This window comes from Hevea brasiliensis, chromosome 11 (assembly GCF_030052815.1).
Source record: "Hevea brasiliensis isolate MT/VB/25A 57/8 chromosome 11, ASM3005281v1, whole genome shotgun sequence".
NCBI classification, from domain to species: domain Eukaryota; kingdom Viridiplantae; phylum Streptophyta; class Magnoliopsida; order Malpighiales; family Euphorbiaceae; genus Hevea; species Hevea brasiliensis.
The window spans coordinates 8,010,765-8,038,520 of record NC_079503.1 but is presented as its reverse complement, the minus strand read 5'-3'; the positions used below and the strand labels follow the sequence as shown (position 1 = coordinate 8,038,520).

General features: G+C 34.1%; 2 protein-coding genes and 1 non-coding gene across 3 annotated transcripts; all 3 read left to right on the top strand.

Moving 5' to 3' along the window:
• The first annotated feature begins 125 nt into the window (after positions 1-125).
• On the top strand, positions 126-2,621 carry LOC110636549 (putative pectinesterase/pectinesterase inhibitor 45). Its single transcript, XM_021786303.2, has 3 exons — positions 126-1,157; positions 1,287-1,447; positions 1,555-2,621. The coding sequence occupies exons 1-3, from the start codon at positions 223-225 to the stop codon at positions 2,241-2,243; spliced, it is 1,785 nt and encodes a 594-aa protein (XP_021641995.2). The 5' UTR covers positions 126-222; the 3' UTR covers positions 2,244-2,621.
• A 4,434-nt stretch (positions 2,622-7,055) lies between these two features.
• Positions 7,056-10,626, top strand: LOC110636536 (putative disease resistance protein RGA4). The gene is made up of 3 exons (XM_058129799.1): positions 7,056-9,923; positions 10,042-10,093; positions 10,175-10,626. The coding sequence occupies exons 1-2, from the start codon at positions 7,101-7,103 to the stop codon at positions 10,075-10,077; spliced, it is 2,859 nt and encodes a 952-aa protein (XP_057985782.1). The 5' UTR covers positions 7,056-7,100; the 3' UTR covers positions 10,078-10,093; positions 10,175-10,626.
• Positions 10,627-23,097: 12,471 nt separating this feature from the next.
• On the top strand, positions 23,098-23,204 carry LOC131170811 (small nucleolar RNA R71). Its single transcript, XR_009141578.1, has one exon. It is a non-coding gene; the product is annotated as a small nucleolar RNA R71 (small nucleolar RNA).
• Positions 23,205-27,756: the final 4,552 nt, after the last annotated feature.

The following is a 27,756-nucleotide window of genomic DNA, read 5'->3' as shown; positions in this document are numbered from 1 at the left end:
GGTGAGTAACGAACTTTTGAATAGAATAACCTTGAAAGACTCCTGTCCAAACTTCTTTTGTCATTTGCATAACAATAAGACTAATTTGAAAACCAGAAACAACATAGAAGAAAGGAGGACAAGAATAAGGTTTAAGACGCCTCCCTCTCTCTCATTCTCTCTGCCTTAGCTTCATTCTAAGGCAGAGAGATCTATCTCTGCCTCTTAAAAAGGTTTTTCAAAATGGTATTTCAGGATTTTGATAAAATTTCTGAGAGGAGAAGATTAGAAAGGGAACAGAAATTTAAAAAGAGGGTTACCATTGCCGTAATTACACTTTTCGTCTTGCTTGTTATAATTGCTGCTGGAATTTTTGTCATTGTTTCTGATAACACCAAAAACAGCACCAAACAAGAAAAGAAAGCACCTCAAACTCAAGAGTCTGCCAAGCAGGTCGCACATATCCAAAGAGTTATTAAATCAGTATGTAATGCTACTACTTACAAGGAAACTTGCTTAAGCTCCCTCAAGAAAGAAGTGAAAAAGAACCCTTCTGCAGCTCATCCTAAAGAGATTCTCAAGTTAGCTATTGAAGCAACAAATGATGAGATTGAAAAGGTTTTAGATAAGGCCTCGTCTTTCAAATTCAAAACCCCTAGAGAGAAAGCAGCATTTGATGATTGTATAGAGCTAATTGAGAATGCTAAACAAGAGCTGAACGATTCTATTTCCCATGCTCGTGTTGATGTAAGGAAGCTTACGAAAAATGAACCCGAGTTGAACAATTGGCTAAGTGCTGTGATGTCTTACCAACAAACTTGTATTGATGGATTCCCCGAAGGGAAATTGAAGTCTGATATGGAAAAAACCTTTAAGGCTGCCAAGGAACTTACCAGCAATTCCCTTGCCATGGTCTCTGCATTGACCTCATTACTTCAATCATTTCAGATTTCAAAATCTAATCGTCGCCTTCTGGCAAAGGAACCCAACTCATCTTCAATGGATAAAGATGGCCTTCCAAGATGGATCAGCCATGAGGATCGACGGATGTTGAAGGGTGCTGCGCGCGCGGATGCTGGTAAGCCAAAACCAAATGCTGTCGTGGCCAAGGATGGTAGCGGAGATTTTAAAACTATAGCTGCTGCTTTGGCAGCCATGCCGGCAAAATACGAAGGACGGTATGCACCTTGACATCATTAGCTAGTATGGCATTAACTAGCACAAGAATTAGATAATTCATCTTTTTTTTAAAATATCAGATCCCATACTAATGTTCATTAGTTTTTTCCATGCTTATGGCATTGCAGGTATGTGATCTATGTTAAAGCAGGAGTTTATGATGAAACCGTGACAGTGACAAAGAAGATGGTGAATGTCACTATCTTTGGAGATGGATCACAGAAGACTATTGTCACTGGGAGCAAAAATTATGCAGATGGAGTTCAGACTTTTAGAACTGCAACTTTTGGTATGTTGATTTAGCTGTCACTATGATCCTCGAAATTTTATCCAATTACTATATGTATGCAGCTGAAGGATGGAGGGACTGAAATGGGATATTTTTGTATTGCACAGTCGCTTTAGGAGAAGGGTTTATGGCCCAAGCAATAGGATTCAGAAACACTGCAGGTCCACAGAAGCATCAGGCAGTGGCCGTCAGAGTCCAAGCAGATCGTACAATATTCCTTAACTGCCGCTTTGAGGGCTACCAAGATACCTTATACGTACAAGCTCACCGCCAATATTACAGAAGCTGCGTCGTTGTTGGAACTATTGATTTCATCTTTGGCGATGCATCAGCTATCTTACAGAACTGCCTAATTCTAGTCAGGAAACCCGTGGAAAACCAACAGAATATCGTTACAGCCCAGGGTAGGATTGACCCACACGAAACTACAGGAATCGTGCTTCAGAATTGTCGCATTGAGCCACACAAGGACCTTGTTCCTGCTAAGGCAAAGGTGAAGAGTTACCTTGGAAGACCCTGGAAAGAGTATTCAAGAACCATTATAATGGAATCGACAATCGAAGACTTGATTCACCCTGATGGGTGGCTACCATGGGAAGGAGATAAAGGATTGAAGACTCTGTACTATGCAGAGTTCAACAACAAAGGACCTGGTTCAAAAACTAAAGCTAGGGTAAAGTGGCAAGGGTATCATGTGATTAGTAAAGAAGAGGCCAAAAAGTATACTGTACAGCCCTTCCTGCAAGGAGATTGGATTACTGATATGGGGGCTCCTGTTCACTTTGGCTTATATTAGTTAAAACATTCTTTTTCCATTCTACTTTATTTATATCGAAAAGACGAACAGGTCTTTTAGATCACTGCAATGGGAGCTCCTTTTCTTGAAATTAAATTTAAGAAGAGAGGCCAAAAATTGAAGACTTGATGTGTATGGAGAAGAAGGCTTTCAACATTTCAGGTGTTTGATTTCATTTAGCATTAAAAATACGGCTATATGATTAATGCGTTGTTGTTCTTCAATCTCTTAAACCAAAATATTACCAATTTTTCTTTTAGCTTCATGTAAGGGGGAAGATTTTGTGTTAGACATAGTAATAGTTCCTCTCTCTTCTTCAATTATGTGTTATTTTCGTCCCTCTTTTTCAATTGATAATCACTTATATGTTTATTTTTAGATCTAAGTTTTAATTTCTCTTCTCATCATCAACTTTAGATGCAAGAGATTATTGGCAACATTTTTCAAAGTAATGAACCATTCGTTTCAGTGCTTTAATTTATCTTCTCCCATATGCTATTTTTGTTATGAGTCTCCAATACACAGAAGCACTTATATTTTTATCATTATTATTTAAATAAATTGCAAGTTAATTTCAGAGTTTTGTCAAAATTCATAATTTAGTCATCTATTTTTAATTTGAAACAATTTTATTTCTCAAATTTTATTCTGTAATAAATTGATCAGTCTAATCAAATTTGGCTAATTTACTATTAATTATTAAAAATAATTAAAATACCATGAACTTTTCTGAGAAAAAAGAAATACCGTTAATTTTACTTTCATTTTAAAACAATTAAATTCCTGAAATTTTATTTTATTAAAAAATATTCTCTTCGTCCAAACTTTATATTTAATTATAGTTAATACATTTTATATTTAAATTATTATATATATATATATATATATTATGTTTATGTTTAAAATATAATAAATATAAATATTTTTATTAAAATATCCTCTATGTGTAATATCTTAAATTATTAACAATAAATATGCTTAAATATTTATATAGTAATGTAAATGTATTTTCTTTCTGTATTTATAATTTATAAACCCATTAAATATGTGTTAGTGTGATAAGAAACATTTAAAATTAGAATTGTTAAAATTATTTATTATATTTTTATATTTATAGCAAAATTTTAGGGTAAATATTATATTAACTAAATTAATAAATTGCATAATATAACAAAATTAAATTAATTATATATATATATATATATTAAATATAATATATTAGAAATAAAAGTTAATCTACATGATGATTTTTTTTTTGTCTTTATACTTTTTTATGAAACTCCAATTTGTCCAATATAGTCTAATTTTTTTTTTATCTTAAGTAATAATTAAAATTAGTGTGATTTCCATTTGAAAGGAAAAATCATGTTTTTGGATCATTTTCTTATAAAATTATAACAATAAAAAAATTATCATATTGTGAAATTTATTAATTTGATCAAATATATAATATTTAATCATAAGATTTGCTATGAATCATAAAAAATTATGGTAAAATTATCTTAACCATCATAATTTTAAATGTGTCTTATCATATCTACATATATTTAATGGTTTATAAATTATAAAATGGATATAACATGCATTTACGGTATGATATAAATAGGGGATATTTTAATAAAATATATTTATTATATTTTTGTCATAATATAATATAAAATTATAATTATAATTATAATTATATATATATATATATATATATATATATATATATTAGCTATTCAAAATAAAACTTAGATGCAGTGACGATTCTGTTAATAACACAAAAATTCATGAAATTAATTATTTCAAATTATAAATTAAGAATATTTTAATCATTTAATTCATAATTAATGATAAATTGTATCAAATTTAAATGAAATAACTAATTTATTGATAAAACTTAAGTGTTAAATTATTTTGAATTAAAAATAAAAAATTAGGTTGTGAATTTTGATAAATCACAGAGAATTAATTATTATTTTAATTTATTCGTGAGAGAAATTCATTATATAATATTTTTTATACAAATAAAAATAATATATCAAATACTCAAAGAAATATAAATTCTCCTTAAAATATGAACAATAAATCCACATGTATATATATTTGAGAGTATTGAATAATTTTTTTTTTATAAAAGAAAATAATAGGGTAATTCTCTCTCTTAAATTAATAATAATATATTTATTAGTTGATATATATGTTTATTATAATTTAATATTTATATATTAAATTATATTTAATGAAAATTTTTGTGTAAACTAAATCCCTAGTATACGTCAAGAGAACCGACTTACTAAGCTATGAATAAGAAAAATTCTATGTTATTGAAAATCTTCCTTTTAATCAAGAGGGGACTCATTTAAAACATTTCCCTCCAGCCAATGGATGTTTGGTATGAGTTAGGAATGTGTGGTTTTGGTTCTAGTTTAAAGTCTGCCTAGGAACAGGAATTAAATCGAAATTTTGGTACGGTTTTAGTTTAATTCTTTATTATTTTGATTCCGATTCAGTTTAATATGATTCTAATTCGGTCCTCGATTCTTAAAATAATTTTGCATCATTATTTCTATGAAAAATCATAATTGAATTAGTATTTAAATATGTTATTAATACATAATATATTATAAAATATATCTTTTAGCTATGTTTAAATTATATAAATTTTAATCATAAAATATATAATATAATGATAAAAATATATTATATAACATACCTTTTAGCTATTTATTCATTATAGAATATTTAATTATAAAATGAAAATATAATTATGGATTAAAAATATATGTAGCATAATAGTACGCTTATAATTAAGAATTATAAAATAATTTAATATATTTATAATTAAAATTATTAAAAGAAAGAGAGAAATAAAATATAATATTCAGTTATATTTATTGCATATTTATATATACATGTAATATATATATAATTATATTGAAATTGTATAATATATTTAAAAAAAATATAAAAAAATACATATATAATTTCAATTCTCAATTCAGGTTTAGTATGATTTTTTTAGTTTCGTTTGGGACCCCGAAAATCTTGCACAGCTCTAGTATAAGTGATTCGGCACTCTTATCTTTTGAGTAAAGTTGAGTGTTCGATTCTCATATATAAAAATGAGCGCTTTACCCTCTAATGAGTTAGTTTAGCTCTGATAAATAAATTAATTCTGATTCGTTAGACTGTGAATATCATTGCAATATATAAAAAAAAAAAGAAAAAAAATTGCACTCCGTATATTGATCGCCACCACCCCCAATACGGATTAGTAATTAGCATAATATCGTAAATTAGTAATTTGATTAGCTGATGCCGGCCAATTCAATCAATAAGGGCATGTTTAACTATGGAATTTCATTTTTTTGTTTTTTTTTTAATTTTAATTTATATTTTTTGTAAAAGAAATTAAAAAAAAATCATCTGTGAATGATATAAAACAGTTTTTTAATTTAAAAAATATTCATATTTTTTATAATTAAAAAGTAAATCATTATAAAATATATTAAGAACTTATTTTATTATTAAATTTTTTTTAAGATGTATTATTTATTTGTTTTATATAAATATAATTATTTTTTATAATTGTTGATAAATATTCTTTTAAATAATTATTAATTTCAGTTATGAAAAGTTATAATATAAAAGTTATAATATAAGAGAAAATTTGAGATTTTAACCCGATGGCAATTATATATAAATAAAAAATTTTAAAATATTTAATAAAATTAATTTACGTAGCTTTATTGCCCTCAGTCACAAGCAATTCCTTACCTTTTGTCGTCCTCGCACAAACTTATCTCTTAATTAGTACATTGGTTTTGGTGTTGATAATTGATTTTTTTAAGGCAAAGTAAATTTTATTGCAAATGAAAGAGAAGATACAGACCCACAAGGAGGAGCAGGAACTGCACAGCAAAACAAAGCTAGCACAAGGGCTAACAAAATAGCAGCAACAAAGGAAACAGATCAGTCCAAAGAGCAGTAGACAGCTAACAAGGACAAACACCTTCAGCTTCCATGCAGCAGAAATTACGAAACAGATAAAGCAGCAAGCCAGAGAAGAGGCAGATGAAGGCGGATACGAAAGCCAAAAAAGAGAACAAACACAATGAAGCACAAAGAAAAATAGAGTCAAACCCCAAAAAAAAAAACATTTGATTTTTTTTTTATTAGATAGGTCCATTAACTAGCTGGAAATAACTAAATTTATAAAATGTTTAATTATTACAATTCATTTGACAATAAATTAATATGGATTTGGAATAACTATTAAAAACATGTAATTTCAAAGACAGAATCTTAGAATAACCATATATTTTTTATGTTTTATTGAAATCTAATTCTTAAATATAGTTTGCACTAATTGAAAAATTAAATAAATCTTAAATTTTAAATCTCTTAACATCTAAAGCTTATTGAATTCATTTATGCTAAACAAAGAGCTTGTAATGCAAGCATTTCCACCTTTTTTTTATGGGCATAGGAGGGGATAAATATATATGTACAAGTAGGGAACAACTTATTCTCTTTAGCTCCAAGTAATTCCTTAATGTCTTCGATCTGTCTCTCAAACTTGATCTCTTGCCGAATATTGATTTGAATTCAGAAAGCAATTCCAAGATATGACATGGAATGATTGTTAACTGGGAAAAGTAAAGAAAGAATTAATATGGGCATTTCTTAGAGTACGGTTGATGCCAAAACCAGCACAGAAGCAAGGTTTTGCGTGCAGACAACAAACAAAGGATTCTTTCACTTTCTCATGCACTATAAATGTGCAAGCATAGCAGCATTGTCCTAACATAAGCACCCTTTATTTTTTTAAATCTCCTTTCTGATCAATCAATTACACAACAGCTTTCAACTATGGCTGACGCACTTGTTTCCAAAGTCTTGGAAGAATTAATCTCAATCATTGCTAGTGAGATAGAACAAGAGGTGAGCCTCGTTGTGGGTGTGAAGAAAGAAGTTCAAATGCTGACCACCCAATTCCAGCTCATGAAGGCCGTTCTGGTGGATGCCGAGAATAAACAACTGAAGAATGATGCAGTCAAACTTTGGATGCAGAAGCTCAAAAACATCTCCTACGATATGGATGATGTGCTAGACGAGTGGACCACTGCAATTCAGAAATCCCAAATTATGGGAGATGAACGTGTTTCAGCTAAGAATAAGTGGAAGGTACGCTGCCTAATCTGCTTCTCTTGCTTTCGTTTTAGAGAAGTTGGTGTACGTCATGATATTGCTGTCAAGATTAAAGATCTTAGTGAAAGATTAGATATCATTTTTGATGAGCAGCGTGTGTTCAACTTTGTTAGTTTTCAAAAGGAAACTAAACAAGAAGTTGAGCGACCTATAAGTGCATCTTTTATCGATATGACAAAGGTCCAAGGTAGAGACCAAGAAAAAAATGCAATAGTGGAGAAGTTGTTGACTGAGAGTAGCCAAACACCAAGCCCCCACATCATCTCTATAGTAGGTATGGGCGGGATTGGAAAAACTACTTTGGCCAAATTAGTCTACAACGAAGATAAGCTGAAAACCCATTTTGAAACGAGAATATGGGTTTGTGTCTCAGATCCCTTTGATGAGATTAAGATTGCCAAGGCAATCCTTGAATCTCTGACAAATGGGGCCCCAAATTTACATGAATTGCAAACCATATTGCAAAACATACAACAATTTCTTGGGGGAAAGAGGTTTCTTCTCATACTTGATGATGTGTGGGAAGAAAATTCTGCAAAATGGGAACAATTGAAAGATTGTCTCAGTTGTGGTTCACCAGGAAGTAGAATTTTGGTGACCACGCGTAAGGAAATTGTTGCAAGTGCGATGGGTTGCATTGACATATACGAAATAGGACAATTGTCCGTAGAAGATTCTTGGTCATTATTTAGTCAAATTGCATTTTTTGGTTGGAGCGATGGAGAGCGTAAGCAATTAGAAGACATTGGCAGGAAAATTGCAAGTAAGTGTAAAGGTTTGCCTCTTGCAGTGAAGACTTTAGGAAGTCTTTTGCAGAGTAAAAAATCGAAAAAAGAGTGGCAATCCATAATGGATAATGAGGTGTGGAAACTAGAAAAGGCTGAAGTTGATCTTTTTCCCCATTTATTGCTTAGTTACAATGACTTGTCCCCACCATTGAGGCAATGTTTCTCTTATTGTGCCATTTTCCCCAAGGACCATTTGATAGACAAACAAAAATTGATTGAGTCATGGATGGCGCATGGTTATCTTAAGGAAACACCAAGAATGGACATGGAGACACTTGGTGAAGAGTATTTCAAGCATTTAGCTTCGCGCTCTTTCTTCCAAGATATCAACAGAGTTGATAATAACATTCCTCTCGAAGCCATTTTGTTTGGCATTTCATGTACATGTAAGATGCATGACATAGTGCATGACTTTGCCCAGTATATTACGAGGGATGAATGTTTTAGCATGGAGGTTCGTAGTTCTGTTGAGCAAAGTACGGAATACATCCGTAAAGAAGCACGTTATTCAAGGATAGTGCTTGCAGAAGAAGGCTCGTTGCCGGACTATTTTTATGATGTAAAGAAACTACGCGGCCTCGTAATTCAATCCAAAGGAGGTTCGGTGATCAAAGCAGTGCTACCTAGTTTATTCAGTGAATTAACTTGTTTGAGATCGTTGGATCTAAGCTGTTGTGATATCGAAGAAATCCCACCAACAATAAGACAATTGATACATTTGAGGCAACTTGACTTGTCTACGAATTCTGAACTGAAGCTATTGCCTGAAGCATTGTGTGAATTATATAATTTGCAGACCTTAGATATTGGAGATTGTAATAATTTGGAAAAGGTGCCCGATGGGATTGGAAAACTAGTCAACTTAAGACATCTGCATAATAGTTATACAATCGATGCTCTGTTGCCGAGAGAAATTAAAAAACTGAGTTGCCTTAGGACTTTAGAGTGGGTGAATGCTGGTGATGATAGAGAAGAAGCATTCTCTCTTGACGATCTAGAAAGCCTGAACCTTCTTCAAGGATTGCTTGCTTTAATGTTCCTAGGGAAAGTGAGCAACGTGGATGAGGGTAAGAAAGCACATCTCAAGAAAAAGAAAGGAATCGACACAATGCATTTATATTTTCATGGAGAAGAAGGGAATTGGAGAATAAATCACGATGAAGAATTACTTGAAGTCTTAGAACCACACCCTAATTTGGAGGTTTTAAATATAGTTAGGTATGAAGGCACAGTTTTTCCAGGTTGGATCATGTCATTGATTAATTTGAGGCATCTTAAGCTGGTCACTTTTACCAACTGTGAGAAATTACCTCCTTTGGGAAAGTTGCCATTCCTTGAAGAACTTGATTTGGTGGGAAATTATCGCCTGAAAAAGTTGGGCATTGAGTTTTTGGGAATAGAAACTTCAAATCAACATGAGATTTCATCATCAGCCGTTGCCTTCCCCAAATTGACAAGACTTTTGTTAAGAAAGTTGGAGGAGTGGGAAGAGTGGGATGATGGAATGAACACGGATGGAGAAGAAGATATTGCTAATGTAACGATCCTGCCATGTCTTCGTTCTTTCAATATTTTCGAATGCCCAAAGTTGAAGCTGGAGACACTACCATATTACCTTGTCCGGAAGTTACCTGGATTTGAAGACTGCTCAACGAAAGAGGAAACGATGGCAAGGGCAAGAGCGCAATGGCAAAAGGTAATTTCGTCGCTTCACCTTGTGTCTTATGTTTCTTCATTCTTATCTTCTTATTTCATCGGCCTGTCACAATGATAATTAGATATCTTGAAATGAAATGTCTTTTCTTTATTTGTAGGCTGAATGGAATCAAAAGATTTGCGTCATCATGTGAAAATCTATTCAGTAGGGTATGTGTGTATATATTATACTGATCAAAATCACTTTATTCAGTTGGACTAGAAATAATGAAATAGTGCTATGTTTTGCAGGAATCTTTCTGATGCAACTAGATACTTAATGTTAATTCAAACAGTAGTAGAGAATACACAAGTTCAAGGCACCTTACACACTGGAATTCGAGTTAAAGACTCAATGGGTCAATGCAATATAGTCAGTTACAGTCAAAGCCATTTTCAACTAGTTGCAGATTTCTTGTTTCTTTATTCCATTTTCTTGCTTCACTCATACCTTAGCTATTTCATTGCTTTCATTTGAAATGCGTGTGTGTGTAGGGCTTTCGAACCTTGGAACAATTGTTACAATTCTGTAAGAAATGCCATACATTCATCCATCATATGACTATAGCATAAATATCCATTCTCACTTTTGAATTATACCAAAGTGAGTGTCCTACTATTTTATTCGTTCCTTTACAGTTTAATTATTGCATCTATTATTTATCCCTTTCTCTAATGATACGATGGTTTCAAACAACTTTCCACTGAATTTTTAAATTTATAATTATAAAGATTGTCATAGTCGTCATTTAAAGGTTACTGACCGTTGAATATACGATCGTCACTTTTCTAGCTAAAAATTCTTGATTTTTTTTTTTTAACCTTTTTCATGCGAAGTGCAATGGTGGAAACCTTTTTTTTTTTTTTATGCAAAATACTATCTTAATTGATGCGTCCCAACCGCAAGTGCACGGGTCGTACAAGTAGTATAGAAAAATATCGATCCCACAAGGAGTTGTGTTAATGATTGAATTTTTGATATAAAAGTTGACTAAATTGAAGTATTTATGAAATTAAAATAATGAATTAATGGGTAATGGAGTATGAAATCTAAATGTGCAAATTTAATATTCTATTCAACAATGTATTAATTAAACTAAGATTTGCATCAAATTGAAATAAGCAAGTTCAAATATGGCAATATTTAAAATGGCAAATGATTAAATTCGATTAGAAATTAACAATGGTAAAAAGGCGATTCCGGAGTTCGGGATTTCATATTCGAGCTATTTTGGGATTTTAAATTGGTTGTCCAATCTTATGAAACTTATGAGTTTTAAGGAGATTAATCCTTAAATCCTTTGAATTCCCTTTCGAGTGAGACAAAGAGTGCCTTAATCAAACTAATCCTACTTTGTGGACTTAGAATTAATTAAGACCCATTAAGTTCTTTAATTAATGTTAATCCTCTTAATCCTTAGCCTATTTCTAGGTCTAAGTTAATTAAGTCCAATTTCTGATTATCTATCACAAGGTCTTCTCCTTTCTGCTTCAACCATGGATTAAGAACATTACTCAATGGGATCCTACATTAAGCATGTCATTAAGCATACAAGAAATGAATAAAACTCATTAAGACCACAAAATATGGATTACCCAATCAAAATCCACAAAATATCTCAAATATTACAACCCTTACTCCAGAATCAAAAGTAAACTACTCACTATCCATAATGCTTACAAGCTATGATGAGTTTAAATGGAAATAAAGCTTTAATCTAAGCTAAGAAGTAAGAAATTAAACACTAGAAATATGGAAAAATGTAAAGCAAGGAAGAAATCTGCAAATCTTGGTTAAAAATGGTGTGGAAGGTGAAAATGACTCCTCAAATTCTGCTTAGCCTCCTCCTTTCTTTCTTTGCTCCTTGCCCCCCTTTCTAAAATGAGAAAATGGGACTATTTATAGCATTTTTCTGACATGGAGCCCTAAAATGGTATGTTCTAGGAGGAATTATTTGAGGGAATCTCCTGCCAGCTCATTAATGAACTCTTTATGGGACTGCATAAGTGGACTGCATAAGTTATGCAGTCCCTTATGCAGTTTTCGGCTGGTTCTGGGTCACTTATGCGAAGCTGCATGACTTGGTGCATAGGTTATGCACAATTTCGTGAATCTGCATAAGGGAGGTGAGAATGTGCATAAGCTATGCAGTCTCCTTATGCACATTTCGGCTGGTTCTGGAACAGTGTTCTTCCTCCTTATGCAGAACTGCATAGCTTATGCGGCAAGTTATGCACAGTTTGGTCTATGCATATTTTAGCTTGAAAACTTGCTTTTGGCATCTTTTTGCTGTAGAAGACACTCCTCAATGGCAAAATTCTCTTTAGTCCTTCAAAAACACCATTTTTCCTACAAAACAAAGCAAAAATTAATCCAAAGTTGACAATTATGGAAAACTAACTAAATAACTAATGAAATTAGCTAAAAATGACTAATAACCAAATAAAATGATTGTGAAATTAGACCTAAATGACTATGCAAAATATGTGCATCAAATACCCCCAAACTCAAGCTTTTGCTTATCCTCAAGCAAACTTTAAAATGTGGTGCAAAGTTTTTAAGGGTGCCTTATCCAAAGAGTTATGAAAATCACTCATTAAGGTAACTTAACACACCTTTAGCCATACCAACAATCCATATACCCATCCTTCAAAATGCAAAGAATTTAATGCTTATCCAAGCTTTCACCGCTTAGCCATCAAGTCAATTATCATTCAAATCCCCAAACCAACCAATCAAAAGAGAGAGTCATGCTCAAAAGGAATTCTAGAACAATCAATAGTCAAAGTGTCTCCATATGGAATGATGGAATTGAATGAATGAATGAATAATTTTTCAATCCCATAGGCAAATTCCCTACTCCTATCTCCACTAATGTAGCTAGTACTATCAAGAGATCAAAGGTCTTTTTAGGGATGTAGTGGGGCCATGGGGTTCAAAATGAGACTAAGAAGAAAGATAGGTAAAAAGGATTCAAAGCATGAGAATATTTTCAATTTTTAAACATAAGGTACACTTCTTATTTTATTATAATTTTTTTTCTTCTTTTTTTTTTTTTTTTTTTTTGTATATGGAGGAGAGAAGTACACAATGAGAATTGTCAAGTGCTAGCATAGTTTACAAAACACATAAAAATGGAGGGACATTTTGATACTTTAGACTTGTATTTTGCATTTTCTTTTGATGATTGTCCCTAAAAATGCCACCCCCAAACTCATTTCTTTTAATACTTTGGGTGGATTTCTTTCATTTTGAATGGCAATAGTGAAAAACACATATACTAGCACTTTTACAAGATGACAAGCACTTCTTCTCCTTTTTTTTTGTATATTTTTTTCTTTTTTTTTATTTTTATTTTTATTTTTTTTAGAAAGTGTACCTAATATTCAATATTATTCTCATGAAAAGGGTTGGAGTGTTTGGTTCATTGGCTAGGTAGCAATAAGGATTTCAAGAAAAATTAGGGATAAAAAGGCTCAAAGGGGTTTTCAAAGGTCAATTTTAATTAGGAAAAAGGGTCAAAGGTTTAAAATGAGAAGGTTTAAATCAAAGAATGCCTAATCATCTCTCTTTTCAAGTATAAGCTGATATTTCGCCTTGAAAGGTTTAGAAAATTTGTTCTAGGATTGGTGAGACATCATTTGACTACCTTATATCCAATAACTCCCTCTAAACACTCCAATCTCTAAAGGACTAGTTGGGTGGCTTTTTGGCTAAGAAGATATAGGCAAGGGATAGACACTTCAAAACTTTGCACCTCTTAGGAAACTTTCAATCCACAAACCCAACTAAAGGTAAGTCAAATCACTCTCATAGGCAACTTTTCAATACTCAAGGGATTTGGCAAAAGATTTTAATGCATGATGCATGATTCCTAAAAATGAGCAATGCATTAACTAAATGGAAGAAGTCTATTTGTGTGCAAAGTGTATAATTTCTAAGTGATATATAATGTGTGTGTAAATGTGTTATGTATATGTATGTATGGATGTATATGTAAAATATTTACAATATATGTAAATGAAATGGGATGAGATGTTCCTATACTCAAAATGTGAAAAATAAAGCTAAAAAATCAAAATGTGCACCCCCAAACTCAAAATTAGACATTGTCCTCAATGTCTCAAACAGTAGATATCCAAAACTCAAAGCAAATAATATTGACCAGGAATTGTAAAAATAAGAACAAAAAGAAAGAGTTACCTGGTATGAGAATTCAAGTTAAAGGGATGCATAAAAGTCGCACATGTGTTATGCAGAGTTAAGTCTTCATCAAGAACATGTGCATAGGTAAGGTGCATAAGCCATGCGGTGCTGCATAAGAGGCAATAGATGTTGCATAGGCTATGCAGGACAGTTGCATAAGGGAAATACAACCTGTGCAGTTCTGCAGAAGTAGCAGAAAGAGTTGCACAGGCTATGCAAAGGTTATGCATGAGGAAATTCATAGCTGTGCAGTGTATACAAAAAGCTGCTGCATGGGAATTTGCAAGGGGAAATGTACAACCAGCAGTAAAAGTATGGAAATATAGACAGAGTATGGGCAAATATGTACAAAAAGGCAATAAGTGCAATAAAAATCAAAGAAGACTAATGTAATAGCTATTCAATAAAACTTCAAAGGAAACAGAATTTAAAAGAAACTAATTTAGAACAAATCAACAAAATCCAAAACAAACTATAAATGTTTGAACATATTTACAAAGAAAAGGTCCTACAAGATTGAACAAAAGTAAACTAAACACTAATCTATGTCTATTGTTTTTCCTTTGTCCAAGGATGTTGCTAAGGGTCATTTCACTGTCGAAATGATGGTGCAGAGGAGGTGATGGAGGTGGGGTGGCATGCCCGTAAAGATCATGAGTTGCTTCACCATCTCCTTCGCTTCTTCTGTTTGTCCCTGGTTTCCATGACAAGGTCAAATAGTTGATCATGACGATCCTTTAGTGTATCAAGACCATCACAAGCTTCCTATCCACAAAGTAGATATCATCACTAAGCCCGCAAGGTAGGTGAATAAGGCTTTAGTGTTGAATGGAGGAGGTGTGGATGAGGTAGGTTCAAATTGTAGGAGGAATGGGCCGAGTGAGGTAGCCGGAGTGTCCCGAGTAGGCCGAGGGGTGGGGTAGGTGTAGTAGGGTGCTGTGGGACTGGTGTGAAAGGTTGGGTTTCTGGTTGTGCAATAGGCTCAGTTTCTGCTGCAGGGTGGCCAGTATCAAAATATGATAAATGGAACCCTGTTTTGGTTAAGTGTGCAGCATCAAAATAGGAAGTGTCCTCAAGTGCTGGGATTGAGTGCTCTGCAGGATTAAAGCCAAAATGCTTGGCTATGACAGTAATGAGTCCACCCAAAACAATGTCACCAATGGATTTGGTGGCAATATGCAGCACATGTTCGCAAAAGAAGTAACCTGGAGACACCCTAACTTTGTGAAATGCACACCATAACATAAATAGTTCAGATTTGCCCACAGCACCAGAACTAGTCCCTCTGCCCAATATGGTGCTAGCCATCAGCCTATGAATAAACCTAAGTGCAGGGTCAAGGATTTGGGATGTTTTGGACCTACCAGCAGAGAAGGTTTGAGGTTGGTTTGTTATGATTCTCCAAAATTGGGCAGGATTCCAGATGCCCTTATTGGCTACCTCTACTCCAGTATGTGGTACTCTAAAGAACCCATCAATTGCAAAACCAAAAATGCTATGAAATTGATCCAATGACAGCTCTCTATTTTGCCCCAAGCATCTAAATGTCATAATTGGCTTATGGTCTACATCATGCAAGTTGAGGGTAGCAGAGAATGAAGAAATAAACTCCAAAACTAGAATTGGATAAACTACCTCTTGCTTATGCACAAATTCTGTCCAACCCATACCGTCAAGTAATGCAACTACATTGTCAAATAAACCCAGAGATTGTAGAGCATCAGCAGATATATACCTAGTAGGTTGTACCCTTCTATCTTTGAGTCTTTTGAAAGCGGCTTTTTGAATTGTATCAGGGAGAGGCCAGGGTAGCTTTGATACAAATGGGGCTGCTGAAATTGTCTTTTTACTGGAAGAAGGTGTAGAGGCTGGAGCTTTTGGCTTTTTAGGAGGTGGCTCCGAAAATGGGGTGGGTGGGTCTTTGCGTTTGGACAGAGGAGGAGCAGAGGACATGGGTCGCACGGATTTGGACCTAATTTTGCGTTTGTATGTGGTTGGTGGAGGTGGTGGTGGTGTCGTTTGTGGTGGAGGATTGGAAGGGGGGTGTATCGAAGACAATGGAGAGACTTCGAGAGGAGAGGCGGGGCGGGAATGTGGAGGGGAATCCATGGTCGATTGGAGAAGAGATAGGGGGAAATGGAAATGTAGGGGGATTTAGGGTTTTCGTGATGAGAGCGCTGGTGGAGAAGATGGGAGAGAGACGGCGAGAATGCCGGAAAGAATGAAGGTTGAAGGGCGGTCGTGGGGTTCAAGAGTCGGGAAGTGGAGGTGGTGGGAATGTTCTTTGCTGAAAATGAATTTGAATCGGGTTGTAGGAGACTGCATAAGGGGAAAATGATTTATGCATAACCTGTGCACTCTTTTGTACATGTTTCAAAAGGATTTAAATTTCAGAGAAATGCTTATGCACAAGTGCATAGGTTATGCACTGTCCTTATGCATGTTTCGGTGACCCTGAAATGGTGAGGAGCGAAGTCATGCGGGAGTGCATAAGTTATGCACTCCCCTTATGCATCTCTCGGCAAGAATGGTTTTTCAGAAAATTGGGTCATGCAGATGTGCATAAGCTATGCACTCTGCTTATGCACTCTGCGGCAATTTTTTTTTGAATTTTGGTTGGTGGTCATGCAGATGTGCATAAGCTATGCACTCTGCTTATGCACTCTGCGGCAGGTTTTGAAATTCAGAATTTTGGTTATGCAGAAGTGCATAGGCTATGCACATTGCTTATGCAGGTCTCGGCAACTTTTGGGATTTTCTGATTTCTGGTTATGCAGAAGTGCATAGGTTATGCACATTGCTTATGCAGGTCTCGGCAAGGTTGTATTTTTGGAGTTCTTAGTTATGCGGAAGTGCATAACTTATGCACCTTCCTTATGCACCCCTCGGCAAGAGTGATTTTTCTGGGTTTCTGGTCATGCAGATGTGCATAGGTTATGCACTCTGCTTATGCACCCTTCGGCAGAATTGGAGTTTTGGATTTTTGGTTATGCAGAAGTGCATAAGTCATGCACTCACCTTATGCAAACTTCGGCAGAGAGAGAAAATGAAGGATTTGAAGTTATGCAGAAGTGCATAAGTCATGCACTCACCTTATGCAAGTTTTAACAGATATGAAATTTGACAAAATGAGGTTATGCAGAGTTGCATAAGCTATGCACTCTCCTTATGCACTTGCAATAAAGGTGAAAAATGGCAAGAATTTTGGTTATGCAGGATCGCATAAGCTATGCAGTTGCTTATGCGCAATTCAACAAAATCAAGAATGCAATAGAACATGAATTGCAAGTGTGAAAAATACCCGAGAATGATGAAATATAATTCTAGGAAACACATACCATGAGAAATTTTCATCAAAAACACATCAATATATTCAAAGTTCATCAAAAGTGCATCACACAAGCATGTAAAATGGATTTTACGTAAAAGACCTTTGAGAGCTATGCCATTTTGACTCAAATTCTGCAAATCAACATTCAGTACATAAAACTCCATAAAAAAAAATCTGTATGAAGTTGCATCTAACCACACATGATGAAATGAAGTCTCCAAGATTTGCCAAGAAAAATGCAACATTTCTACCTTGAATCCTACAACCCCAAAGGAGCTCGAAACTGCAAAAAATGACTCACTTACCACCATAATATCATTTGAAGCACAAATATTAGAAAATTATTCACCCAACCTCACCAAAAACACAAGTGATCTGCACAGATTCTATTTTTCTCTGCGAGAATGTACTTAGTTTTCCTTTGCAATAACCAGATTGCAGCTTTCAGCAGTTCACCAACCTTCCTCCATTTAAATACATCCAGCCTCATCAAAAACATAAGCCATTTTGCTGCAGAATGTACATTCCTCTGCATAAACTGTGATCGCAGCCTCCCGTGACAAAGTTATGCAAAGAAAAACTTATCGATTCTTTTGTAGGACAAAAATTTTTTTCAAGTTAAGAATTACTTTCCCAACAGTTCACCAGCCTTTCTTCGATGAATTACATCTACAAGAGACAAAATTTAACAATGTCAAAAATTGAATTTGGGGAGATTTAAGATAAAAACAAAATTAATGAAAATGAAAGTAAATCAACAAAAGTAAAATAAAAGGACTTGGGATGCCTCCCAAGAGAGCTAATTTATAGTCCTTAGCTGGACTCTTCATGAATTTTACTGAAAAGAGGTGAGGGATTGGAGAGCTTGTAACAGCTTGCTCCTAGTATTGGGTCTCCAGTTATGTAATGTTTCAATCTATGCCCATTGACCTTAAAATTCCCAGATTTTTCACTCCAAATTTCTATTGCTCCATAAGGGAAAACCTTAGAAACTCTATATGGACCAGTCCACCTTGACTTGAGTTTTCCAGGGAACAATTTCAATCTTGAGTTGAACAACAAAACTGAATCACCTTCTTTGAATTCCTTTTTCCTCAGATGCTTATCATGCCAAACTTTAGTTCTTTCTTTATAAATACGGGCACTTTCATAAGCATCCATCCTCAATTCCTCAAGCTCATTAAGTTGTAACAACCTTTTCTCACCAGCTTGCTTAAGATCAAAATTCAAGGTTTGAATGGCCCAATATGCTCTATGTTCTAGCTCCACAGGTAAATGACAAGACTTACCATACACCAACCTAAAGGGAGTAGTTCCTATAGGGGTTTTGTAGGCAGTCCTATATGCCCATAAAGCATCATCTAGTTTGATAGACCAATCTTTCCTAGAATTGTTCACTGTTTTCTCCAAAATATGCTTGAGCTCTCTGTTAGAAATTTCAACTTGTCTGAAGTTTGAGGATGGTATGGAGTAGCTATCTTGTGCACTACACCATACTTCCTCATTAAGCTCTCAAATTGCTTATTACAAAAATGGGAACCCCCATCACTAATTATAGCCCTAGGAGCTCCAAATCTGCTCAAGACAAATTTCTTCAAAAATTTTACTACCACTCTAGCATCATTAGTTGGAGTTGCAATAGCTTCCACCCACTTTGACACATAGTCAACCCCAACTAAGATGTATCTATTACCATATGAAGGAGGGAATGGCCCCATAAAATCTATTCCCAAACATCAAATAATTCCACTTCAAGAATATTATTTAGGGGCATTTGATCTCTTTTGACAAATTTCCACTCCTTTGACATTTATCACAATCCAACACAAATTTCCTCACATCCTTAAAAGATTTGGCCAAAAGAAACCAGCTTGCAAAATTTTACTAGCTGTCTTAGAGATGCCAAAATGTCCTCCATAATCGAAGCATGGCAATGATGCAAAATACTGGATTTCCTCTTCAGAATACATCTTCTAATTAGACCATCACAACATCTCCTAAAGAGTAAAGGGTCATCCCATCTATAAAACTTCACCTCATGCAAGAACTTTTCTTTTGTTGCCATGTCATACCTAGAGGTAAAACTCCACAAGATAGATAATTCACAAAGTCTCAGATACCAAGGTAGTTTAGCAACAAGAGAGAAAAGTTGGTCATCCAAGAAAAACTCATCAATAGGGATTTCATCCAATTCTTCACCATCCAATTTCAACCTACTAAGATTATCAGCAACTACATTTTCAGCTCCCTTCTTATCTCTAATCTCCAAATCAAACTCTTGTAGCATCAGAATCCACCTAATGAGCCTCGGTTTGGCCTCCTTTTTACGGAGCAAATACCTGATGGCTGCATGATCTGAAAATATAACCACCTTTGAGTCAATAATGTAAGGTCTGAACTTTTCCAATGCAAAGACAATTGCCAAAAATTCCTTTTCAGTTGTTGCATAATTTGTTTGAGCCTCATCCAGTGTTCTACTAGCATAATAAATAGCATAAGCCTTTTTGTCCTTTCTTTGACCAAGAACAGCCCCAATTGCATAGTTGCTAGCATCACACATAATTTCAAAAGGTAGGCTCCAATCAGGTGGTTGCATGATTGGTGCAGTGATGAGAGCTTGCTTCAACCTGCAAAAGGCATCCAAACACTCTTGGTCAAATTCAAATGGTGTGTCATTACTTAACAAATTAGACAAAGGTTTAGCTATTTTAGAAAAATCCTTAATAAAGCGTCTGTAGAACCCGGCATGTCCTAGGAAACTTCGAATTCCCTTGACATTGGTAGGAGGAGCCATCTTCTCTATCACTTCAACTTTGGCTTTATCAACCTCTATTCCTCTGTTAGACACCAAATGTCCAAGCACTATCCCTTCCTGAACCATGAAATGACACTTTTTCCAGTTTAACACAAGGTCGATTCGCACATCACGCAAAATTTTAGAAAGGTTAGCCAAGCATATATCAAATGAAGATCCATAAACAGAAAAATCGTCCATAAAAACCTCCATTATGTCTTCAATGAAATCTGAGAAGATTGCCATCATGCACCTCTGAAAAGTGGCTGGTGCATTACACAACCCAAATGGCATCCTTCTATAAGCAAAGGTTCCATATGGACAAGTAAAAGTGGTTTTCTCTTGATCATTTGGATGGATAGGGATTTGAAAAAAACCTGAATATCCATCTAAATAGCAAAAGTAAGAATGCCTAGCTAGTCTTTCCAACATTTGATCAATGAAGGGAAGTGGAAAATGATCTTTTCTAGTGGCAACATTTAATTTTCTGTAATCTATGCACATTCGCCAACTAGTCACTGTTCTAGTGGGAATTAATTCATTATTTTCATTTTTGACCACCGTCATTCCACCTTTTTTTGGGACAACATGTACTGGGCTCACCCAAGTACTGTCTGAGATGGGATATATGATCCCTGCATCAAGCAACTTCAAAATTTCCTTTTTAACAACTTCTTTCATATTTGGGTTTAACCTCCTTTGATGTTCAATAGATGGTTTACAATTTTCTTCCAAACTGATTCTATGCATGCAAAAGTGTGGGCTTATTCCCTTAATGTCATCTATGGTGTATCCCAAAACTTTCCTAAATTGTCTCAACACTCTTAACAACTTATCAACTTCTAAAGTACTCAAGTTTGCATTTACAATTACTGGATAAGTGTTATTAGTGCCAAGAAATTCATACCTGAGCTGAGAAGGAAGTTGCTTAAGTTCTACCTTAGGTGCATCTTCTTCCTTGAATGATGATTGCTTAAATTCTGCTTTTTCCTTTTGTATGAGTTGAAAAACTGGAGCAGAAATGAATGGTGGACTTCCCTCTAAGTGTTGAGTATATGCAGCTTCATGAGGGTTGTCATAGTCTATGCCTCCTCCATGAACCAAACAATTTTCAAGTGGATCTTCTGGATATTTCTTCCTGAAGTGTTCTTCAACCAGCTTATCAATAATATCAACTCTCAAGCAAGTATCAGCTTCAGAATGATGCTTCTTCATAGAGTTATTAATATTGAAAATTAATTGCTCTTCACCAACCCTAAGAGTAAGCTTTTCTCCTTTCACATCAATCAATGCTCCTGCTGTAGCTAGAAAGGGTCTCCCCAATATAATTGGAATATTGGAATCTTCCTCCATGTCCAAGATGACAAAGTCAACAGGTATATAGAACTTTCCAACCTTCAGGGGCACATTCTCCAAAATCCCTTCAGGATACTTGATTGTTCTGTCAGCTAACTGAAGAGAAATGTGGGTTGGCTTTAGATCTCCCATGTTGAGCTTCTCATAGATAGAAAGGGGCATAAGGCTAACACTAGCCCCTAAATCACATAGAGCTTTTGTAGAACAAGACTCTCCAATGTGGCATGGAATTGAAAAACTCCCTGGATCCTTAAGCTTTGGAGGAAGTTTCCTTTGGAGGATAGCACTACATTCTTCTGTCAAAGCTACAGTTTCATCATCTTCAAGTTTTCTCTTGTTTGAGAGAATTTCTTTCAAGAATTTTGCATAAGAGGGCATTTGTGAAAGAGCATCAACAAAAGGCACATTTATGTAAAGTTTCTTCAAAACCTCTAAGAACTTCCCAAATTGCCTATCAAGCTTGGCTTTGTGAAATCTTTGTGGAAAGGGAAGTTGTGGCTTGTAGGGCCTGTGGAGGTATATATTTCTCTTCTTTTTCTTCAAATTTCTCCTTACATTTTTCTCGCACTTTCTTGTTTTTCACTCTCACGTTCCTTTTTCATTTCTCTCTTCTCACTGCTTTCACTCTTCTCATCATTTATAACTTTACCACTTCTTAAAGTAATAGCTTGACAATGCTCTCTTGGATTTTGTGGTTGACTTGGAAGCTTTCCAAAAGATTTGGCACTTGAGGAAGATGCTTGTTGTGCAATCTGGTTTTCCAGCATTCTGTTGTGTGTTTGCATTTGTTCCAGCCTTGCTTTCACCTCTCTCATCTCCTCATCATGCTTATTTTGGTTGGCAAGAATCATGCAATAAAGCTTCATGGTGGAATTTCGTTCTTGCCGCTTTTGGTGGAGGGTTCATATTTTTCTCACTGAAAATTGGGCAATGGTTGCCTATTTTGCTGATATGGTACTTGACTCACTGTTGTGGTTGAAAATTCGATTTTGAACTTGATTTTGCTGATTGCCCCATGAAAAGTTGGGATGATTCCTCCAATTTGGATTGTAAGTTTGAGAATAAGGATTCCCCATTTGCTTGTTTCCATAATTACCAACATATGTCGCTTGTTCTCCATAATCTACTCCACACCGGTAGTTTCCTGCATAAGCCACTTGTTGTGAACTTCCAGTGATGATGTTGAACTAACCAACATACTCAAATCTTCCATCTTCTTAGCAAGGACATTTGTAAGTGCATCAAACTTTGCATTAATCATGTTGAATGGATCAAGATCATACATTCCAGCAGCTTGCCTTTTCTGAGTTGGAGCTGGTCCTCTTGGACTACTCCAAAGATGAGTATTCTTTGCAATTTTCTCTAATAACTCATAAGCTTCATCTTCATGCTTTATAATAAATTCTCCTCCTGTTTGAGCATCAATAATTCCTCTGATTGCAGGAGTGACATTTGTGTAGAAATTCTGATTTATCATCCATTTTGGAATGGCATGATGTGGGCATAATCTCTCTAATTCCTTCCATCTCATCCATGATTCATAGAGAGTTTCATCTTCTCTTGGTCTGAAAGCTGTCATTTGATTCCTCAGCTCTTGAGTTTTTCCAGGTGGAAAATATTGTGCAAGAAATGCATCAGTTAGTTGCTCCCAATTTGTAATGGAGTTGTGAGGTAAAGAATCAAGCCAATCCAATGCTCTATCTTTCAAAGAGAATGGGAATAGCTTCAATCTTGCTGCATCATCAGACACTCCAGGTTGTTTTTGCATGTCGCAAATCATAGCAAACTTCTTCAGGTGTGTGTGTGGATTTTCAGAAGGATGACCCCCAAATTGAGAATTCTGAATCATTTGAAGGACTCCAAAATCCATCTTGTAACTATTTGCATCAATCCTTGGTCTTGCTATGCTCTCTCTCAAGTCATCAAAACGAGGAAAAGCATGATCCATCATACTTCCCCTAGGCACGTTAGCATTAACAACTTCTTCACCATGGGCTGCATTTTCATTATTTTGACCATTTCCAGCATTACCAACACCAATTCTAATTCTTTCATCAGCCATATCTGCTTCAATTTCGGTTTCTCGAAGCTTCCTTCCTTCTTCTGGTTTCTTTCTTGTTGGCCTTACAAAATTTCTCAATTTCAGGATTAAACAGTAAGGATGTGTCACTTGAGCTTCTAGCTCTTCTCATAAAAGATTAAAAGTACCTGAAAAAGAACAAACAAACACAAAATGAAAAGATAACAGAGATAAAACTAAAAAAAACAACTAAAATAATCAAGAATTCAATCTTAAACAAACAACTCCCCGGCAACGGCGCCAAAAACTTGATGCGTCCCAACCGCAAGTGCACGGTCGCATAAGTAGTATAGAAAATATCGATCCACGAGGAGTTGTGTTAATGATTGAATTTTCGATATAAAAGTTGACTAAATTGAAGTATTTATGAAATTAAAATAATGAATTAATGGGTAATGGAGTATGAAATCTAAATGTGCAAATTTAATATTCTATTCAACAATGTATTAATTAAACTAAGATTTGCATCAAATTGAAATAAGCAAGTTCAAATATGGCAATATTTAAAATGGCAAATGATTAAATTCGATTAGAAATTAACAATGGTAAAAAGGCGATTCCGGAGTTCGGGATTTCATATTCGAGCTATTTTGGGATTTTAAATTGGTTGTCCAATCTTATGAAACTTATGAGTTTTAAGGAGATTAATCCTTAAATCCTTTGAATTCCCTTTCGAGTGAGACAAAGAGTGCCTTAATCAAACTAATCCTACTTTCGTGGACTTAGAATTAATTAAGACCCATTAAGTTCTTTAATTAATGTTAATCCTCTTAATCCTTAGCCTATTTCTAGGTCTAAGTTAATTAAGTCCAATTTCCTGATTATCTATCACAAGGTCTTCTCCTTTCGGTGCTTCAACCATGGATTAAGAACATTACTCAATGGGATCCTACATTAAGCATGTCATTAAGCATACAAGAAATGAATAAAACTCATTAAGACCACAAAATATGGATTACCCAATCAAAATCCACAAAATATCTCAAATATTACAACCCTTACTCAAGAATCAAAAGTAAACTACTCACTATCCATAATGCTTACAAGCTATGATGAGTTTAAATGGAAATAAAGCTTTAATCTAAGCTAAGAAGTAAGAAATTAAACACTAGAAATATGGAAAAATGTAAAGCAAGGAAGAAATCTGCAAATCTTGGTTAAAAATGGTGTGGAAGGTGAAAATGACTCCTCAAATTCTGCTTAGCCTCCTCCTTTCTTTCTTTGCTCCTTGCCCCCTTTCTAAAATGAGAAAATGGGACTATTTATAGCATTTTTCTGACATGGAGCCCTAAAATGGTATGTTCTAGGAGGAATTATTTGAGGGAATCTCCTGCCAGCTCATTAATGAACTCTTTATGCAGTTTTCGGCTGGTTCTGGGTCACTTATGCGAAGCTGCATGACTTGGTGCATAGGTTATGCACAATTTCGTGAATCTGCATAAGGGAGGTGAGAATGTGCATAAGCTATGCAGTCTCCTTATGCACATTTCGGCTGGTTCTGGAACAGTGTTCTTCCTCCTTATGCAGAACTGCATAGCTTATGCGGCAAGTTATGCACAGTTTGGTCTATGCATATTTTAGCTTGAAAACTTGCTTTTGGCATCTTTTTGCTGTAGAAGACACTCCTCAATGGCAAAATTCTCTTTAGTCCTTCAAAAACACCATTTTTCCTACAAAACAAAGCAAAAATTACAAATTAATCCAAAGTTGACAATTATGGAAAACTAACTAAATAACTAATGAAATTAGCTAAAAATGACTAATAACCAAATAAAATGATTGTGAAATTAGACCTAAATGACTATGCAAAATATGTGCATCAAATACCCCCAAAATATGTGCAAAATATGTATCAACTGGAATTATAAGCATGATATATGAGTATGCATGGATGATTATTGGATTGAATGAGAGAGCTGAGCTCCCATTTAAAATAGTATTGTTATAAGTATGTGGAAGGTGAGCTGAGCTCCCCAAATTGTTATATATATTGTGTTTACAGGTCGGGTGAGTAAAAAACTCTTCGTTGGATGGTCCATGCTATGGCGGGTCTCTGTCCAGTTGATTTCTTGAAATTGGGCTTAATATGGGCCTTAGGATTGGGTTAAGAAATAGTTAGGCTTACTACGGGCCTTGAGGGCTTTAGGCTGACCTAGGTTCTAGTGCCGGTCTGGCCCATAGGTTGGGTTGTGACAGGTTCTTATTGAGAGTCAGTGATGTTGAGAAGAGAAACCATAACTTGAATCAAGCTGAAGGAGATAACCAATAGATTCAATAATGAATCTGTTCTTTTAAATCTTGGGAGAGCGAAAATTGAACAAAGAGACCAATTTAAACTAGAAAAACAATATGAAATTGAAGAAAAAAAAAACATTTCAAATAATTAACCAAATATCAATCAAGCAACTTAGCACATATAAAATCACTACAAATAAATTTAAGTGCCAAAAACAAATAGGAAACAAAAAAAAAAAAAAAAAAAAAAAAAAAAAAACAAAACAAAACAAAAAATTGCTCTCAAAACCTACATTCACTTCTCAAAGAACATTTTTGAAATGTGTTCTCTTTTCATTGGCAAGATAAACTTTTAACACCAACAAGTTTCACAAAGGTACTTATCAGTCTCTTACAATCGTTTTCCTACACTTAATCTTTTCTCAACCTTCACACAGTGCTACATTTACTTTTGGACTTAAAGTCACCATCAACTCACAATTATAGAATTGAAGCTCTATTAAAGATGAGATAGATAATTTGCCAAAAAGAGAAAGATTGAAGTTAAGAAAAAGGATGAAAACTCCTAAATGTTAAGCAATAACTCTCATTAAAATGAATGGCTTTTGTAATAGAGAAACAGGGCTAAAATATGGAGTGTATATGTCCTTTTGAAATAATAAAATAGACCCTTGAAAAAAGTGAATAAAAAAACTAGCCTTTATTTTATTTTTTTAAGTAAAAAGGAGTTGTCATGATGGAGAAGTATGTTTTACTTTTGCTTATGCCTGCTGCCTGCTTAAGGCAGAAATGAAAGTAGTTGGCTACTTTTAGAAATTGTAGTTGGCCACTTTTTCTTCTCTACTGAAATGCCAAAGAGCACTAGGACCTGAAGCAAAAGTAACTTGCCACCTTTAGCTGCTGCTAGCAAAAGTTTACCATTTTGAAACACTTTTAAGACATATATCTTAAATCATGAGGTAAATTATGCATTATATTTTAATAAAATTAATTATTTGATTTTTATATTTTGAAAAATATACTATTTAATTTTTATATTTTGCTTTCATTAAGTTGCTTAATTCCTTTGTCAAAATTTCCATTAGTTAATACTAGTTAAGCTAATATTTAATTAATTTATTTTAGTGAAATTAATTAGTTGGTTCTTATATTTTAGAAAAATATATTAGTTAATCCCTATTATTTGACGCTATTAACTATTTAGTCTCATAATTATTTTTTATACTTAAACTATCGTAATCTTCTCTCCTCATATTTCTTCTCCTCTATACCACACCATTCTCCCCTTCATTTTCTCTTTGTTTTCATCTCTTGATAAAAATGGCAAAAGCTGTCTATACAAAAAAGTTAATTAGTTTCCTTAAATTTCTAAATAATCAAGAAAAATTATTTCACATTAAAGAAAATAAAAAAATAATGTCCAAGGAATTAAAAATTAAAATATATATATATATATATATATATATATATATATATATATATATATATAAATTCATATTTAATCTTACATAGTAAAATTTTTATTTTTTATCCAAGAATATATTTTTTAAAATATATAGACTAACTAATTAATTTCATTAAAATAGAAAGACTAAATAATAGTATTTTTAAAAATATAAGAATTAACTCAATAGTTTTCTTAAAATAGAAGGACCAAATAGTAGTTTGAAAAACATGAATAATAGATAAATTAACGAAGAGACTAAATGATTTAACGGAATCAAAATACAGAAACTAAATAATATATTTTTTAAAATATAAGGATCAAATAATTAATTTTTGTTAAAATATGGAGAATAAATAATAATTTTCCCTAAATCATTTGTAAAAA